General features: G+C 47.2%; 1 protein-coding gene across 2 annotated transcripts; it reads left to right on the top strand.

Moving 5' to 3' along the window:
• The first annotated feature begins 464 nt into the window (after positions 1–464).
• Positions 465–7,860, top strand: LOC142317148 (cold-inducible RNA-binding protein B-like). Of its 2 annotated transcripts, XM_075353193.1 has the most exons (8): positions 465–564; positions 1,143–1,253; positions 1,346–1,452; positions 1,754–1,874; positions 1,962–2,043; positions 3,189–3,256; positions 6,401–6,476; positions 7,796–7,860. In XM_075353193.1, the coding sequence occupies exons 2-7, from the start codon at positions 1,151–1,153 to the stop codon at positions 6,403–6,405; spliced, it is 486 nt and encodes a 161-aa protein (XP_075209308.1). In that variant the 5' UTR covers positions 465–564; positions 1,143–1,150; the 3' UTR covers positions 6,406–6,476; positions 7,796–7,860. The 2 variants fall into 2 exon arrangements, with proteins under 2 accessions (XP_075209308.1, XP_075209300.1); XM_075353185.1 differs by lacking the exons at positions 6,401–6,476; positions 7,796–7,860 and adding an exon at positions 3,713–4,440.
• Positions 7,861–18,626: the final 10,766 nt, after the last annotated feature.

Here is an 18,626-nt window from a genome sequence, read left to right as displayed (position 1 = left end):
ACAGCCTATAGCTCAGCGCCTCAGGTTGCGCGGCACGTTACATTTTACCGCCTTCACGCTGAAGTCGCGCTCTCAAGCGTTCAAGACGGTAAAAAGTCCGTCTGACCTAAATCCAAATTGCGACCACGCTTTACAAAATGGTGCTTCACCACAAAGCCTGTTCTTTGTTTCCTGCCCCAGTCCGCCCGGCAACAGAGCCCGCCAATCAGAGCGCTGGTATTACAAAGCGCGGGCTGCATATTAAGTTGATGACGCAATTGGAAAACGGAATATTCCATTGTGCGACATATGACATTTTTTTTTTTTTCTTGTTTCACTAATTTGAAGAAGCAATAAAAATGTATCAACAATTTTTATCAACAGCTTTTTATAGGTCGTCGTATTAGTATTTTCTTGCGCCTCATTTTTTCCCCACGCCGATATGGTTCATTCCAGACGGTGTTGAAATGTAAATGAGGTGGGCGGAGTAATGAAAGCTTATAAGGAGGTGTTGGCGGCATTGCGGCATTCCAGGTCCTTTGTCTGCAGCTGAGCGTGTGACTAGCGGGGCGCTGCCGAGATACGGTGAGTGGCCGGGGTGGCGAGGGGACATTGTGCAGGTTATGTTGTACCACGCATAGTGGGGCAGGCATTTGTAATATACCTTTATTGGAAGAATTCGCGCTCTCGCCATGACCGTGCTGGGTGACGCCGGCCTTATGCGGCAGCGCTGGTATACAGGCACACGGTGTAGGAGTGATGGGGGTGGGGTGGAATGGCCGGGAAGAGGGCTATGTATCCCGCGGGTATACAGGGACACGGTGTAGTGATGTGGCGGGGTGGAATGGCCGCGAAGAGCTCTATGTATCCCGCGTCTATTCGGCAGCGCTGGTATACAGGCACATGGTGTAATGTGGCGGAGGTGGGGTGGAATGGGCGGGAAAAGCTTATCCCGCGGGTATACAGGCACACGGTGGAATGGCCGGGAAGAGGTCTATGTATCCCGCGGGTATACAGGCAGAGAACGTGGCGCCTCAGTAATGGCGCCGGCTGCTGTTGGGCAGGGCCGCAATGACGAGGCCCCACTGCAGGGCACGCCTCCTGGGCACGTGGCGGGCGCCATCTTTAGCCATTGTGACGGATTGATCGGTGTTTCTCAACAGACATCATCATGTCTTCAGATGAAGGAAAGCTTTTTATCGGTGGCCTGAGCTTCGACACCGACGAACAGAACCTGGAACAGGTGTTCAGCAAATATGGCCAGATTTCCGAAGGTTCGTATGTTTTTTACATATATATAAAAAATTTTTTTTTTTCCCCCTTGTATGGCTGCTCTTAATTTTTTTTTTATTTTTTTTTTTTGTAGTGGTGGTTGTGAAGGATCGTGAGACAAAGAGGTCGAGGGGCTTTGGCTTTGTTACATTTGAAAGCCCCGATGATGCGAAGGATGCCATGCAGGCAATGAATGGGAAAGTGAGTGTACAGTTGCCATGTGAGGGGTTGTGGGAAGCACTTGGGTTTAAACGATTTTTATTTCTTACATGAGAATTTAGACCAAGATCGTGGGTTTTTTTTTTTTTGGTGGGGTGGGTTGTATTAATCACAGGAGCCTGCTGGGCTGCATGACCTCAGCAGTGTCTTGAAGCCAACTCCTTCAATGTGGGCTCTCACCTGCACTGGAGTGATCTATAGCCTGGCCGTATCATGCAGTTCATTATTGAAAGTTGAGGCACTAAAGCATATCTTGCACTGTACACTTGTCATTATTTCTTAGTCTGTGGACGGGCGTCAGATTCGTGTAGACCAGGCTGGCAAGTCCTCTGGTGATAGGCGAGGTGGTTACAGAGGAGGTTCTTCAGGTGGCAGAGGATTCTTCCGTGGCGGTAGAGGACGTGGTATTTATCCAAATTTGTTTAACTGCAAATGGTTCTCATGAGCATGACTGTTCTGGACCAATTCTAAGTACTTTTTCATACAACCAGGTGGTGGAGACCGAGGCTATGGAAGCAGCCGATTTGATAACCGGAGTGGAGGATATGGTGGATCTCGTGACTACTATGGGAGGTGAGCTGACAATGATTTAATGGTGGTTGCTGGTTTGGTTGTTTTTTTGTTCTCTAATAAATAAGCAGTGTTCTGTACACCCTGCTTATCTAGGACTTGGTCACACTACTGCTACACTTTTTTACCTGGGGGTTGTCTTGTGCCTGAGCTCCTCTAAGCCGGTCTCCTTGCTTTTTGGGCTCTGCTTAAAGGGGTTGGGCTTTACTACTTTAGGCCGCGCTCACAGCGGTATTAAGCCAGATCCGACACAAACCTGTTTCGGCTCCATTCATTTCCTATGTAAACTGCAGCAAGATGCAATCACATGCGACCGCATCTTGCAGCAATTCTATTGTAAATGAATGGAACTGAAACTAATTTGTTCTGCATCCAGCTATCCGGCAAAATACCACCGTGTGGCGCTTAAGTTCTCATGTAGCTTTTTGTAAATGTGCATCAGTTTTGGCTAAATCCACAAATCTGCAGGCTTGTAAATCAATGTATTGCATGCATGTGTGATGTACATACTCCCGGCGACATTCAGACTAGATGGGCACATCCTCACTCAGTACTCTTGCTTTCAGCAAAGCTATGCCCATCTAGTTGGATTGTGGCATGCAGATATGCATATTGTGTACACCAGAGCCTGAGATCTGAGGACTTGTAAATCCCCAGTCAGTGGCTTGCAGGCTTGTGCATTTAAACTACAACCCCTTGACGTGCTAGATATAGGCCTAGGCTGCAAGACTAGATAACACATATTTTTAGCTAGAAGAGTTTGATGAAATCTTGCTGCCTCAGTCATGGCTTTAAAGCATACTGTTAATATTGTAATATAAATTGAAGTGTGTTTCCCCTACTCAGTTATTCCTGATGTCCAACCGCACACTGCATACAATAGATTGGATGTCCTTAACCGCACACTGCATACAATAGATTGGATGTCCTTAACCGCACACTGCATACAATAGATTGGATGTCCTTAACCGCACACTGCATACAATAGATTGGCTGGCCTCCAGTCTCCTAAAGCCAGTGAGATGAACGCAAAGTTTAAATTGATTGTCACAACTTTAAATTTGTCTGTTTAGACTAGCTGCTTGTGTTGGTTAAATCAGTATGTTTTTAAACGATCATATCTAAATTTAACATTTTTTTTTTTTTAGTGGCAGAAGTCAAGGCAGCTATGGGGATAGGTCTGGAGGTTCATACAGAGACAGCTATGACAGTTATGGTAAGTAATTGCTAACAGGAGTTTGGGGTTTAGGGCATGGTTTGTACTTTCTAGCGAACAGTATTTTTTTATATATATATATTTTTTTTCACCATTCCAGTGTCCAGAGCAGTCTCATCACTTCCAGTGTCATTGTCTTCAGCACTATAGCATTAACAGTGCTGCAGACAAGTGCTTTGAACATAACAGGGGTATGCTGCACACTGGAAAGGTGTGAAACTGTCCTGCAGTTGGGGGTGGGGACATGTTTTGTTTTTTTTTTTTTAAAGCAGGAAAACTAGTCCCAAATCTAGTGTAATGCATGTTAAGGGAGTCTTCAGTTTATATTGCCATAAGACCTTAAGGTTCAGTCTAGACCTGAATGGGATAAGGGGTCATTCTGAATACAATAGGAGTTTATTCTGCCATTTGTCCATATGCAAGTGCTTTACAACTGTGCCTGCTTCTTGTCCTCAGCTACACACAACGAGTAAAATACCTTCCTGACTCAAGATCGTCCTTCCAATGGCTGTATTTATAAAGATTTTTGGAGCTTCGCAGAATCGTTATTATGTAGTACTTCTACTTCTGTTAAATATTTTTTTTTCTACATTTCATATTCCTGACTGCCTCTAATTGATGTGAAATAGCTGTCCTCTAGGGTCTGACCTGGGGCACTTGCTTTTATTTGAGTCTTTCTTTTGTTACTAATGTGACGGGTATGAGTTCCTGTCAGAGCTGTTTCATTTGAGGCACACTAGTTGGAGTTAACCTTGCGTTGTGGAGTGTATTGGAGCAGATCAGCTCCTTCAGCAACAGGATTTTTGTGGCGCGTGTGGAAACAATCTCCTGCTTGCTGGTGGACTTGGTCTTATGATGCAACACTGTCTTATGCCTGTTGCTGCTGTATATAGTGCCAGGGGTAATGTCCCCAAGTACTCTGAGAATGCTTTTTGAACATTCCTTTAGTGTAACAAGGTAGATCAGAGCCTGGGTGCAATGTAAATAGTGGCCAAGCCTCCTTGATATACTTAAAGCAAAACTCTTGTCCAATCTCTCCAATAAGTCACAAGAAGTTCTTGAAAATGTTTGTTTATATTGTCCTTTTTTTACTGGATGGAATTGTATTGAAGTGGTTACAGAATTCTTGTATTCAACTTGCGTTTGGCTTCACGAAGCCTATTAAAAGACCGTATAAAAAGAAATGTGCTCCTGACATTTTACCTTCTGCACAACATGGATGTGGCTGGGGATAGTACACACTGGGGGTTTTATTGGGCCGCTAGATCAAATACAACTTCTCAGCCAAGTATAGTATGAGTGATCACATTGAATGTTGTATAGCAGGATTAGTGGGTTTCTAAAGAAATGGTTATTCCCATGTCTAAGGTCCTATCCTAATATGTAGTAGGTGTAATGGCAAATACCTCCAATTTACAAATGTAGTATAGTTCTGATATAGCAATGTCTGTTACCTTGCGTAGGGCATTGTAGCTTGAGTATCTGATTATATGACCACAAGCAACTCTGGATAGGCTACATAAGCTGCAATGCCATGCACATGAGGTAAGAGCCATGTAGATCAGAACTGTACTTATCTAATTTGAGGTATTGGCTAATATGCAGACATGAGAATAACCTTCCAAAGAGTAGCAGTCTGAGTATTTATGAAATAAATACTATGCATGAAAATGGGCAACTTTGTAAGACAATGTGCTGCCTTTTGTCAGAAAGGATCAGTCATTAATAAATTTCTCAATTCTGAGGTAAAATCTGTGTTCAGTGAAGACTTTCCCATTAGGCCCGTTTCACACATCCAGCATTTGGCTGGATCCAGCAGTGTAATCCTGTACAATGGCATCACGGCAAGCTCTGGTCACATGACAGCATGATACCGGAGGTTGCTGTGATGCCATTGTACTGTATTACACCGTACTGGAGTGCTGAATCTGGCGACATGCTGGATGTGTGAAACTGGCCTTGCTGAGCTTAGATGGTGGCTGTAAGCCAGATAGTTAGCTCCTCCACTTCCAGTTGTATTAGAATGTCTGTAATGAGTCGTCACTGAATACAGGCTTTACCTCAAGAATTGGCGATGACTGACAAAAAAGCAAATTACATTACAAACTTATTTTCATGTGCAATTGATTTATGAAATTAAAGCAAAGGTTAACAGCCATTAATGACATTCACTAACACTTTCCTTACATAAAATGAGGTATCACTTTGCCACAGTGTTCCTATAACACTGTAGAGGGTTAATAAAACATCAAATTATGAAACTGGCATTGTGGATCAGAAATGTATTTGTGAATGAAATCTTTAGCACTTTCTATGCAGTATTAGGGATTAAGATTTTTATACACCATATTAGATGGTACAAAACTGCCTTCTGAGAATCCTCTACTAGAGTACAGACTCTGCAATGTCCTTGGAGAAGTCAAGTGTTGTGCATCCTGTGAAGCCTGACGAAAGCTGCTCTTGGCTAGTTCATTTGTGGAATTAGGCCGGTATTTTGAGGTAACTCTTCTGCTCATGTCCACATCCCTACTCCTTGAGCTAAGTGTACAATGTAATGTGCTCCTAAAGCACTGGTTTCTTTTGCATATGTTAACAACTTCGTTGACAGTGTGCTGGGAAACGACAAAATAGTTTCAAACTTGTATGTATTGTGTACTGCCAGACACATGCAAGGCCTTGCATGGTCCTTAATAGTTGTGGGCCTGGATATAAAGGGTGACTGTTGCACCTCCATATATATATATATATATATATATATTTTTTTTTTTTCCGTTCTTGACCAATTTTATGACCTGTCAACACAAATGTTCAACTGTAGTTTTAACGGACCACTGCTGTAAAATTATTTTTTTTTTAAAAAAGTGATGAAATTGTAGAATTTACTTTAGACTTTACACTCAATAGTTGTAACATTTAACTTGACACATGGTGTGGTTGGTCTACATTGACGGTCACATTTCCAGTAGCTGGATAATGTGATGCTTACCTACTGCAAACTAATCTTATCAATGTTTGCAGTGATTTCTGCAGTATTCTAGTAGAATCTATGGAACTGCTCTTAATCATGTGGTTAATGTATAGATTTTCTTGGAAAATGACTTGTTAACTAGTGATATTAAAATGTAATGTGTTTTTATCTTTCAGAATAACGGGTAACTTCTGATTCTAGACCTTTGTCCAGCATGACTTAACAGAGTCCTTTGTATCTACCTCTTTAGAGGTCAGTATGTGTATATAGCTTACTCAACTTAAGTGTTTATACTTGTTAAAAGTACTTAATACATTTAGACAAGTGTGTAATTGACAGCCAGGTCACCTTTGACACCTGTGTATGCTATGCTGGCAATAGCCCAATGAGAAAGCAAACTATTCATTAGGTGAAGTGCTGCTGATTACTTAAAGCAAAAATTAATTGGCTGTTAACTGGTTGGTCAGAACAACTGTATTAAATATTATTCCCAGGTTGTTGGGCATCCCCAGCCTAAAATCAGCCAGCAGCTACCATGAATTGCTGCAGCCATTAGATGGGACTATCCTGGCTGGCACTTTACCCAGTTCTTCCAAATTGTCCTGTTGCGGGGGTAATGAGGGAGTTAATGGCAGCCTACAGCAGCCACTAAGTCCTAGATTAGTGATGGCAAGTATCTGAGAAACACAATCACTAATTTGTAAGTGAAAATAAACACTGCAAAAAAATCTTATTTGAAATAAGACAAAGAACCCTCAGCATTTTATTATCCTGTGAACACTGTTAGTCTAACATAATCCCACAAAAGGTCCATGACTCCTCCTGCCCCCCCCCCCCTCGGCACATCAGAAGCTCAGTGAGTGCCATAGACCATGACTGCCTGCTGTGAGCTCAACGCTGCAACTGAAGTGAGCAGTGCGATTAGCGGGGATGTCACTCAGGTTAGCTGTGGCCATATAGTCCTCAAAGTGAGGTCACCACTGATCGTGCAACTCACTTAAGTTGTATGGTGCACAATGCAGCAGGCAGTAATGTTCTATGGTGCTCGCTGGTAGCTTCAGATGTGGTGGTCTCCATTGTGGGGGGCAAAAAGTGCATCTTTGTGGTCACAAAAATGCAATGTGTGCACATAGCCTTAAAGTGTAACAGACTGCTAAATTTTTGTTGTAATAAACTTACATTTGTTCAGTGACCACTCCAGAAAATCGGCATATCACCTTTTGTTTCAGGCTTCTGCTTTCTGTTGCTGTGCAACTTTCAATAGGTTGTGTGCAAACTGCAATTGAAACAGATAGATCTAGACAAGGCAGTCGCTTGTGATTAAGCCTTGATCTTTGAACACTTTCTATTAACTGGGTCATTAACTAGTACCTAAAACTTATGGCATTGTGTAACATTAAAAAAGCATAAAGTAAGACTGATCTTTTCATGGCAATGCAATTATACAGGCTAGGTTAGGAAGACTTGACAGACTGCATCAGGTTACACTAGATGTAGGAGTTTCACTTTACAGGAATATAACCTGTAGTGCAATGTAATTACAAGTAACACTTTTTTCTTTCTTCTTTCAGCTGGCCTCAAGGATGTGGAAGAATTTTGTTTTTGTTTATTTTTTTGCAATAAAGTTTTAAAAATACTTATTGTGTTCGGTTTTTTTAAATTTTTTTATTAAATCCATCAATATTTGAATAGAAATTGTAGTTTAAGGGGGACCAACAATCATGATTTTCATATAAAGTAAAGCTAGTGCTACACTGGCACTAGGATGCTGAATGTAAGCATACCTTTCGGTCAGATTCGTTTTTATTTTAGAAACATGCAAGTAAGGTTCCAGCAATGCACAGTTGACAGGTGCAAAAGGGTGGTAATGTGTTGGGTATAGCAATCTATTCCACCCATCTGCTTGGTCTACCTCCCTTAACCTCTTCACCACCAAGGGGATGTATCTTATGTCCTTGGTCATATCCATAACTTTGTGAGCTTACAAGCTAAGCTCACATCTTTCCATACACATAGCTACATATCGGTTTAGCCAACAAGCATGGGTAAATCTGAGATCCACCTGTGCTGTTAACTAGTTTACACTAAGACCCTGAGACAATTTTTAGCATATGGCAAGAGCTTTTAAGTATGAGCTGCCATCCAGGGCTGTGGAGTCTGAGTCGGAGCTCATTTTGGTGGAGTCTGAGTCGGTATAAAATGCACCTGCTCCGACTCCTAAAATATAAAAAAAATTGGGGACAGTAGTGCAATGCAGAATGTGCTAAATATTTTACTAAATTAGTATAATGCTTATATTTAAGTGAAAAATTTATTGTAGTACAATGTGAACATCAGACATTTAATTTGATACAATAATCAAGATATTTTGATAGAACATAAAATATTTATTGGAATACAACTTTAGAACACAAAAATAATAAATTGTAAATATATAATAAAATATGTAAGTATATTGTAATTACAATATACAGTGCTGGCCAAAAGTATTGGCACCCCTGCAATTCTGTCAGATAATACTGTTTCTTCCTGAAAATGATTGCAATCATACATTTTTTGGTATCTTCATTTATTTTGCTTGCAATGAAAAACCACACAGAATGAACCAAAAATCACATCATTGATCATTTCACATAACTCCAAAAATGGCCCGGACAAAAGTATTGGCACCCTCAGCCTAATACTTGGCTGCACAACCTTTAGCCAAAATAACTACGAACCGCTTCCGGTAACAATCAATGAGTTTCTTACAATGCTCTGCAGGAATTTTAGACAATTCTTCTTTGGCAAAATGCTCCAAGTCCCTGAGATTTGAAGGGTGTCTTCTCCAAACTGCCATTTTGAGATCTCTCCACAGGTGTGCTATGGGATTCAGGTCTGGACTCATTTCTGGCCACTTTAGTAGTCTCCAGTGCTTTCTCTCAAACCATTTTCTAGTGTTTTGGGTCATTGTCCTGCTGGAAGACCCATGACCTCTGAGGGAGAACTAGCTTTCTCACACTGGGCCCTACATTATGCTGCAAACTTTGTTGGTAGTCTTCAGACTTCATAATGCCATGCACACGGTCAAGCAGTCCAGTGCCAGGGGCAGCAAAGCAACCCCAAAACATCAGGGAACGTCCGCCATGTTTGACTTTAGGGACAGTGTTCTTTTCTTTGAATGCCTTTTTTTTTTTCCTGAAAACTCTTGATGCCTTTTCCCAAAAAAGCCAGGCTGGAGTTTGCCAAAACTCACCTGAGAGCCTAAAACGTTTTGGAAGAATGTTCTCTGGTCAGATGAGACAAAAGTAGAGCTTTTTGGGAAAAGGAATCAACATAAGAGTTCACAGAAAATTTCTGCAGCGATTTGAACAGCACACGTGCGCTTCAAATCGCTGCAGAAACAGTAATGAAAAGCCGATTTCATGCACTCTGGATGCAGCCTCTCCCATAGAGTGGGACCTGCATCCAAAGTGCATGAAAAGTGACATGCTGCATTCCAATATGCCACGTGGGCATGGATTAGGCACAATCTTCATAGATTGTGCTGGGGACGCAGGATGCATGCAGTTACGCTGCAGTGCAATACACAGCGTAACTGCATGAAAATACACTAGGTGGGTACATAGCCTTACACAGTATGGGCATATTTATAAGACTCGGGACGGGACCATTTTTTTTTTTTAAAACATCCAATTGTGGAACTTGTTGTTTCAAGATCAAATAATTAAAATGTACTTTGTGGGACAAACCCTTTAATCATACAAAATATTTCTGCATTCATTCTTATCTTCCATTATAAAGAAAATTAAATTTAATTCCAAAAGATAAATCTTTAATTTTTGGAGCACAGTGATTAATACAAGCATTGTATCAAAATAAAGAATCCACATTCCTAGAGTCGGTAGGCAGACACTTCTGTGGGGTATGCAGCACTGGGGTCAGGGGACAGACAGTTGTGGGATATACAGCACTGGGGTCAAGGGACAGACTGTTCTGGGGGGTTGTCGCCCTGGGAAGGGGGTACTTGGTCCCGAGCAGTTTTCAATTGGGAATGTCACTGGTGGATGTTGCCTGATCCTGTGCCCTGGGGACGTTTAATAAAAAGGGGGTATTTACAGGGGAGAAAGAGTTAATGTTTATGATGCCACCTGCGGGTTGTGGTTAAAGATGGGGAACCGCTCAATGTGGGTACTCCCAGGGATGGTGGTAGTGGCAGCTGAGATAGTAGGCCCTCCCAAGTAGGGCTGTGCCTGGGAGATGTATGGTGAATAATGGAGACCACATCAGGTTAACTTTAACAGTCTCTACTGACATGGACCCTCGGCCTGCTGGTTCCTGTCCAAGGAGTATCAGTGCCAATGTAGTGTCCTAGGTTGCTCTGTCCCCGGCACTCTGTAGATTGAGTCCTCGGAGTGTTTGGGAACCACGACCGTCCCTTTTGGGGTACAGTCTCCACCGTACAGCGGGCAGTGCGGACCTTGCGGGGAGGTAAGTGTCCGAACCCCAATCCTAGTTTACTGCTGATGCCCCCGGATTATTTGGGTCGATGAAGTACATGAAGGTGTTCTCACCGTACAGGTATTTATCAAACCATTTGAAACTTGACATTTGACCTAGGGCCCTGTGCCTCGTTTGTGCTCTGGTCCCAGCGATATCTCGGTACCCGTCCTGGCGACCTCTCTCCTGTGCCCCGGGGTCACCGTTACACGGTCCCAGCTCCGGCATGTCCGCACACCTCCGTGTGCTATCTTCTCCTTCACTCACTGTTGATCCCTCCCACCAGGCTGGCTATACCCAGGGACTCGTTCCCATGGCGACCATTCCCTTACATGGTTAACCCATTATGCCCAGTGTTGAGAGAACTAGGATTTTAGATGTGTATTGGTGTAATCGGCACTGACACTCTAGGTTCCAGTGGATAGGTCCTACATCCCCAAGAGGATGTGTAGTGCCCTGATGGTCTCAGGGGTGTTACATATACAGCACTGAGGTGGTGGGGACAGACAGTTCTGGGGGGTATACAGCACTGGGGTGGGGGGGCAGACAGTACTGGGGGTATACAGCACTGGGGTTGGGGGGGATACAGTTGTGGGGGTATACAGCACTGGGGTGCGTGGGACAGATAGTACTGGGGTATACAGCACTAGGGTGGGGAGGATGACATGCAGCTCGGCGGGATGTTGATGCTTCGGCTCCTCTGGGTTGAGCCTACAATGTATGGGCTCCTTCCATGTTAGTGGGCATGACCAGCTTCATGACAAATTAAGTCCTACCTGGAAGAAACCCGTACATTCTAGCATCTACCTTCATCTATTGGACGGGAGCGCCGTGCACAGTGTGCTAGCTCCGCCCACAGACAAAGTTAGACCCTGCACGCAGCAGTTAAGGCTATGTGCGCACTAGGCGTTTTTGCCGCGTTTTTAGCGGCGTTTTTTACCGCGTTTTTGTGCTGAAAACGCAGTGACATTGCTTCCCCAGCAATGTCAATGGGTTTTCAGAAGTGCTGTCCTCACACAGCGTTCTTTTTTTAGCTGCGTTTTTGTGGTGACCACAAAAACGCAGCATGTCAATTTTCTTCAGCGCTCTATTGGGAGACCCAGACGATTGGGTGTATAGCACTGCCTCCGGAGGCCACACAAAGCAATTACACTAAAAAGTGTAAGGCCCCTCCCCTTCTGGCTATACACCCCCAGTGGGATCACTGGCTCACCAGTTTTCTGCTTTGTGCGAAGGAGGTCAGACATCCACGCATAGCTCCACTGTTTGTAGTCAGCAGTAGCTGCTGGCTATATCGGATGGAAGAAAAGAGGGCCCATATGGGGCCCCCAGCATGCTCCCTTCTCACCCGCGGTGGTGCTTGTAAGGTTGAGGTACCTATTGCTGGTACAGAGGCTGGAGCCCACATGCTGTTTTCCTTCCACATCCCCTGGAGGGCTCTGTGGAAGTGGGATCTTACCGGCCTCCAAGCCCTGAGGCCGGGCTCCATCCACAGACCCAGAGAACCTGCTGGATTTGGAGCGGGAGTGCCGTTCAGGGACAAGGCCCTGCAACTTTCAGGTACTCTGTGTCCCCGGCAGGCACGGACACTCTCAAGGCTTGCTGAGCGTTATAGTGCGCCGGGGACAGTAGCGCTGTGCGCTGGGGTTAGGTCACTGCAGCTTTGCTGAGTGATGTTACATGTTGGGAACTACTGCGCCGACCGCTACTGGAGCGGCGGCGCAGCTGCGACTTGTGGTGCGCCGGGGACTTTGCGCCGACCGCGCTTTTACGGCGGCGGCGCTTCTAACTTTAGCCCCCGGCTTCTGCGGCCTAGCGCCGCTTCGTTCCCGCCCCCACCCTGTCAATCAGGGTAGGGGAGAGACGCTGCTCAATTGGCAGCGCCGAGGGCTGGAGCTTTATTTACATGCTCCAGCCCTCTCACTAGGCACAGTGGGAAGCAGGCTTCCCGCTCTTCGTCTGTATACGCCCAGGGCCCGCCCCCCCTCTCCACAAGGACGCCGGCAGCCATTACACATGCGGTCTGGCTGGGGAAAGGCAGCAGGCTCTGGGAGACCCAGACTACAGGGATTTCGGCGACCACACACCCGCTCCTAAGCGGGCGGTAAGCTGCACTTTAGTGCTGGCCCCACTAGTGCCTCAGTGTTATATTAGTGTACTTTTTTCTTAGTACCATATATATATATATATAGTTGCACTGTAAGGTCGCTTCTTGGCTGGACACCCTGTACTGCTCTGAGAGGCAGCAACATGTCATCCGCAAAACGCAAGGGTGCCAAGGCACAGGCTGTGTACACTGTTTGTACTGCATGTGGGGCTGATCTACCGGCAGGCTCCAAAGACTCACATTGTGTGCAATGTTCAGTCCCAGTGGCACTTCGTCAGCCAGAGCCTATGGTGGTAGTGGCCCAGGCAGAGACGCCTGTGAACCCTGCCCCGGTGACGGGGACAGACTTTGCAGTTTTTGCTGATAAAATGTCTGTGACTATGTAAAAAATCCTGGAGACCTTGCAGTCCAGGCCAGTTACTCAGACCATGGACACTGCTGTGTCTATGCTCTCCGGTCCCCCTCAGTTGGAACTAATCCGTACTTCAAGGGGGTCTCAAGCATCACAGGCTGAAGTCTCTGACTCAGATGACAGTCCCAGGCAGCCTAAGCGAGCTCGCTGGGAAAGACCCTCCACGTCATCACACTGCTCAGGGTCTCAGCGACAAGAGTCTCTCTGTGATGAGACTGAGGATGGTGATCAGGATTCTAATCCTGAGGCTCCTCTCAATCTGGATGCCCCTGATGGTGACGCCATGGTTAATGACCTTATATCGGCAATTAATAGACTGTTGGATATTTCTCCCCCAGCCCCTTCTGCAGAGGAGGCAGCTGCACAGCAGGAGAAGTTCCATTTCCTGTATCCCAAGCGTAAATTAAGTGCTTTTTTGGACCACTCTGACTTCAGAGAATCGATCCAGAAACACGACGCTCATCCAGACAAGCGTTTCTCTAAACGTTCTAAGGATACCCGTTATCCTTTTCCCTCTGAGGTGGCCAAACGCTGGACCCAGTGTCCAAAGGTGGATCCCCCAATTTCCAAGCTTGCGGCTAGATCCATAGTCGCAGTAGAGGATGGCGCTTCACTTAAAGATGCCAACGACAGACAGATGGACCTTTGGTTGAAATCTGTCTATGAAGCTATCGGCGCGTCGTTTGCTCCAGCATTCGCGGCCGTGTGGGCACTCCAAGCTATTTCAGCTGGTTTAGCACAGGTGGATGCTATCATACATCCAGCAGTGCCGCAAGTGGTGTCCCTAACTTCGCAAATGTCTGCGTTTGCGACCTATGCTATCAATGCTGTCCTAGAATCTACGAGCCGTACCGCTATGGCGTCCGCCAATTCTGTGGTTTTGCGCAGAGCCTTGTGGTTAAAGGACTGGAAAGCAGATGCTGGTTCCAAAAAATGCTTAACCAGCTTGCCATTATCTAGAGACAGACTGTTTGGTGAGCCATTGGCTGAAATCATAAAACAGTCCAAGGGTAAGGACTCTTCCTTACCACAGCCCAGAGCAAGTAAACCTCAACAGAAAAAGTGGCAGTCGAGGTTTCGGTCCTTTCGAGGCTCGGGCAAGGCCCAATTCTCCTCGTCCAAAAGGACTCAGAAAGAACAAGGGAGCTCAGATTCCTGGCGGGCTCACTCACGCCCCAGGAAAGCAAATGGAGGAACCGCTTCCAAAGCGGCTACCTCATGACTTTCGGCCTCCTCCCTCCGCATCCTCGGTCGGTGGCAGGCTCTCCCGCTTTTGCGACATTTGGCTGTCACAGGTCAAAGACCGGTGGGTAACAGACATTTTGTCTCGCGGGTACAGAATCGAGTTCAGTTCTCGGCCTCCACTTCGGTTCTTCAGAACCTCCCCACACCCCAACCGAGCAGATGCCCTGCTGCAGGCGGTGGACTCTCTAAGAGCAGAAGGAGTCGTGATCCCTGTCCCCCCTCAGGAACGGGGGCGAGGATTTTACTCCAATCTCTTTGTGGTTCCAAAAAAGGACGGCTCCTTCCGTCCTGTTCTGGACCTAAAACTGCTCAACAAGCATGTGCACGCCAGGCGGTTCCGGATGGAATCCCTCCGCTCAGTCATTGCCTCAATGTCTCAAGGAGATTTCCTAGCATCAATAGACATCAAAGATGCTTATCTCCACGTGCCGATTGCTACAGAGCACCAACGCTTTCTACGCTTCGTGATAGGAGACGACCATCTTCAGTTCGTAGCTCTGCCATTTGGTCTGGCGACAGCCCCTCGGGTGTTCACCAAGATCATGGCGGCAGTGGTAGCAGTCTTGCACTCTCACGGACACTCTGTGATCCCTTACTTGGACGATCTACTGGTCAAGGCACCCTCTCAAGAGGCATGCCAACTCAGCCTGAATGTTGCACTGGAGACTCTCCAGGCGTTCGGGTGGATCATCAACTTCCCAAAGTCAAATCTGTCACCGACCCAATCACTAACGTATCTTGGCATGGAGTTTCATACTCTCTCAGCGATAGTGAAGCTTCCGCTGGACAAGCAGCGGTCTCTACAGACTGGGGTGCAGGCTCTCCTTCAAAGTCAGTCGCACTCCTTAAGACGCCTCATGCACTTCCTCGGGAAGATGGTGGCGGCAATAGAGGCGGTTCCGTTTGCGCAGTTTCATCTGCGTCCACTTCAATGGGACATTCTCTGCCAATGGGACGGGAAGTCAACATCCCTGGACAGGAAAGTCTCCCTTTCCCAGACGGCCAAAGACTCTCTGCAGTGGTGGCTTCTTCCCACCTCATTATCACAGGGAAGATCCTTCCTACCACCGTCTTGGGCGGTGGTCACGACAGACGCGAGTCTGTCATGGTAGGGAGCAGTCTTTCTCCACCACAGGGCTCAGGGTACGTGGACTCGGCAGGAGTCCACCCTTCAGATCAATGTTCTGGAAATCAGAGCAGTGTATCTTGCCCTACTAGCCTTCCAGCAGTGGCTGGAAGGAAGGCAGATCCGAATTCAGTCGGACAACTCCACAGCGGTGGCATACATCAACCACCAAGGGGGGACACGCAGTCGGCAAGCCTTCCAGGAAGTCCGGCGGATTCTGATGTGGGTGGAAGCCACAGCCTCCACCATATCCGCAGTTCACATCCCCGGCGTAGAAAACTGGGAAGCAGACTTCCTCAGTCGCCAGGGCATGGACGCAGGGGAATGGTCCCTTCACCCAGACGTGTTTCAGGAAATCTGTCGCCGCTGGGGGGTGCCGGACGTCGACCTAATGGCGTCACGGCACAACAACAAGGTCCCAACCTTCATGGCACGGTCTCGCGATCAAAGAGCGCTGGCGGCAGACGCCCTAGTGCAAGATTGGTCGCAGTTCCGGCTCCCTTATGTGTTTCCACCTCTGGCACTCTTGCCCAGAGTGCTACGCAAGATCAGATCCGATTGCAGCCGCGTCATACTTGTCGCCCCAGACTGGCCGAGGAGGGCGTGGTATCCGGATCTGTGGCAGCTCACGGTCGGCCAACCGTGGGCACTCCCAGACCGACCAGACTTACTGTCCCAAGGGCCGTTTTTCCATCGGAATTCTGCGGCCCTGAACCTGACTGTGTGGCCATTGAGTCCTGGATCCTAGCGTCTTCAGGATTGTCCCAAGGGGTCGTTGCCACCATGAGACAGGCTAGGAAGCCCACGTCCGCTAAGATCTACCACAGAACGTGGAGGATATTCTTATCCTGGTCCTCTGCTCAGGGAGTGTCTCCCTGGCCATTTGCATTGCCTACCTTTCTTTCTTTCCTGCAATCTGGGTTAGAAAAAGGTTTGTCGCTCGGCTCCCTTAAAGGTCAGGTCTCGGCGCTATCCGTCTTTTTTCAGAGGCGTTTGGCACGCCTTCCTAAGGTGCGCACGTTCCTACAGGGGGTTTTCCATATCGTACCCCCGTACAAGCGGCCGTTAGACCCATGGGATCTGAACAGGGTACTAGTTGCCCTCCAGAAGCCGCCCTTCGAGCCTCTGAGGGAGGTTTCACTTTCTAGACTATCACAGAAAGTGGCTTTTCTGGTAGCGATCACATCTCTTCGGAGAGTGTCTGAGCTGGCAGCACTATCATCCAAGGCTCCCTTCCTGGTCTTCCACCAGGACAAGGTTGTGCTGCGCCCCATTCAGGAGTTTCTCCCGAAGGTGGTATCCTCTTTTCATCTTAATCAGGATATCTCTTTGCCTTCGTTTTGTCCTCATGCAGTTCATCGGTATGAGAAAGATTTACATTTGTTAGATCTGGTGAGAGCACTCAGAATCTACATTTCCCGCACGGCGCCCTTGCGCCGTTCGGATGCACTCTTTGTCCTTGTCGCTGGTCAGCGCAAAGGGTCGCAGGCTTCTAAGGCCACCCTGGCTCGATGGATCAAAGAACCAATTCTTGAAGCCTACCGTTCTGCTGGGCTTCCGGTTCCATCAGGGCTGAAGGCCCATTCTACCAGAGCCGTGGGTGCATCCTGGGCATTACGACACCAGGCTACGGCTCAACAGGTGTGCCAGGCAGCTACCTGGTCGAGTCTGCACACTTTCACCAAACATTATCAGGTGCATACCTATGCTTCGGCGGACGCCAGCCTAGGTAGAAGAGTCCTGCAGGCAGCAGTTGCCTCCCCGTAGGGGAGGGCTGTCTTGCAGCTCTAACATGAGGTATTTCTTTACCCACCCAGGGACAGCTTTTGGACGTCCCAATCGTCTGGGTCTCCCAATAGAGCGCTGAAGAAGAAGGGAATTTTGTTACTTACCGTAAATTCCTTTTCTTCTAGCTCTTATTGGGAGACCCAGCACCCGCCCTGTTGTCCTTCGGGATTTTTGGTTTGTTTGCGGGTACACATGTTGTTCATGTTGAACGGTTTTCAGTTCTCCGATGTTACTCGGAGAGAATTTGTTTAAACCAGTTATTGGCTTTCCTCCTTCTTGCTTTTGCACTAAAACTGGTGAGCCAGTGATCCCACTGGGGGTGTATAGCCAGAAGGGGAGGGGCCTTACACTTTTTAGTGTAATTGCTTTGTGTGGCCTCCGGAGGCAGTGCTATACACCCAATCGTCTGGGTCTCCCAATAAGAGCTAGAAGAAAAGGAATTTACGGTAAGTAACAAAATTCCCTTCATTTCTGCGTTTTCCACTGCGTTTTTCACTCATTGAATTCAATGAGATGTTAAAAACGCAATGAATAACGCATATAGCCGCGTTTCTATGACTAAAAACGCAGCTATAAACGCAAGGGGTGGGTACTACAGTGACGTGTACAGGAAGAGGATTCCTTCTGTTGGTAAACACAGAAGCATGAATCCTCCCGGTACCGTCACCGCTGCCTCCACCTCCCGTCCTGTGCATGTCAGCTCCGTGCGGCGCCATGTCTGGGCGGGAGGTGGAGGCAGCGGCGAAAAACAAAGTGAACAGTAGAAAAAAAAAAATGTCATATACTCACCTCTCCGCAGGGTCCCGGTGCCATGCCCGCTCCCAGCTCCTCCCGGTCCCGCCGCTCTGGCTGTGTGCAGTCTCCCCGGGGCAGGACCTTGCTTGCAGGACCTGGCGGTGGATCACCTGATGCAGTCACCTGACGCATCAGCTGATCGCGGTGTCGCCGGCTTTTTCGCGCCCGGCCGGCTATCAGCTGATCCTGCCGTCAGGGGACTTCATCAGCTGATTACCGGCAGCTCCGGCAGCGATCGTATAGGATCAGACTCCTGTCCAATCGATCGCTCCAGGAGCTGCCGGTAATCACCACAGCACATAAGTGAGTATTATTTTTTCTTCAGCGCTCCATTGGGAGACCCAGACGATTGGGTGTATAGCTACTGCCTCCGGAGGCCACACAAAGCATTACACTAAAAAGTGTAAGGCCCCTCCCCTTCTGGCTATACACCCCCCGTGGGATCACGGG

This window comes from Anomaloglossus baeobatrachus, chromosome 1, assembly GCF_048569485.1.
Source record: "Anomaloglossus baeobatrachus isolate aAnoBae1 chromosome 1, aAnoBae1.hap1, whole genome shotgun sequence".
Classification (NCBI taxonomy): Eukaryota; Metazoa; Chordata; class Amphibia; order Anura; family Aromobatidae; genus Anomaloglossus; species Anomaloglossus baeobatrachus.
This window is presented reverse-complemented; position numbering and strand designations above follow the sequence as displayed.

What these genes read in the sequence shown, in the direction of transcription:
- LOC142317148 (XM_075353185.1), top strand. Translation starts at nt 1,151, where the DNA reads ATGTCTTCAGATGAAGGAAAGCTTTTTATCGGTGGCCTGAGCTTCGAC. An exon ending in TGCAGGCAATGAATGGGAAA is followed by an intron (nt 1,453 to 1,753) that starts GTGAGTGTACAG and finishes ATTATTTCTTAG; the next exon opens with TCTGTGGACGGGCGTCAGAT. An exon ending in CCGTGGCGGTAGAGGACGTG is followed by an intron (nt 1,875 to 1,961) that starts GTATTTATCCAA and finishes TCATACAACCAG; the next exon opens with GTGGTGGAGACCGAGGCTAT.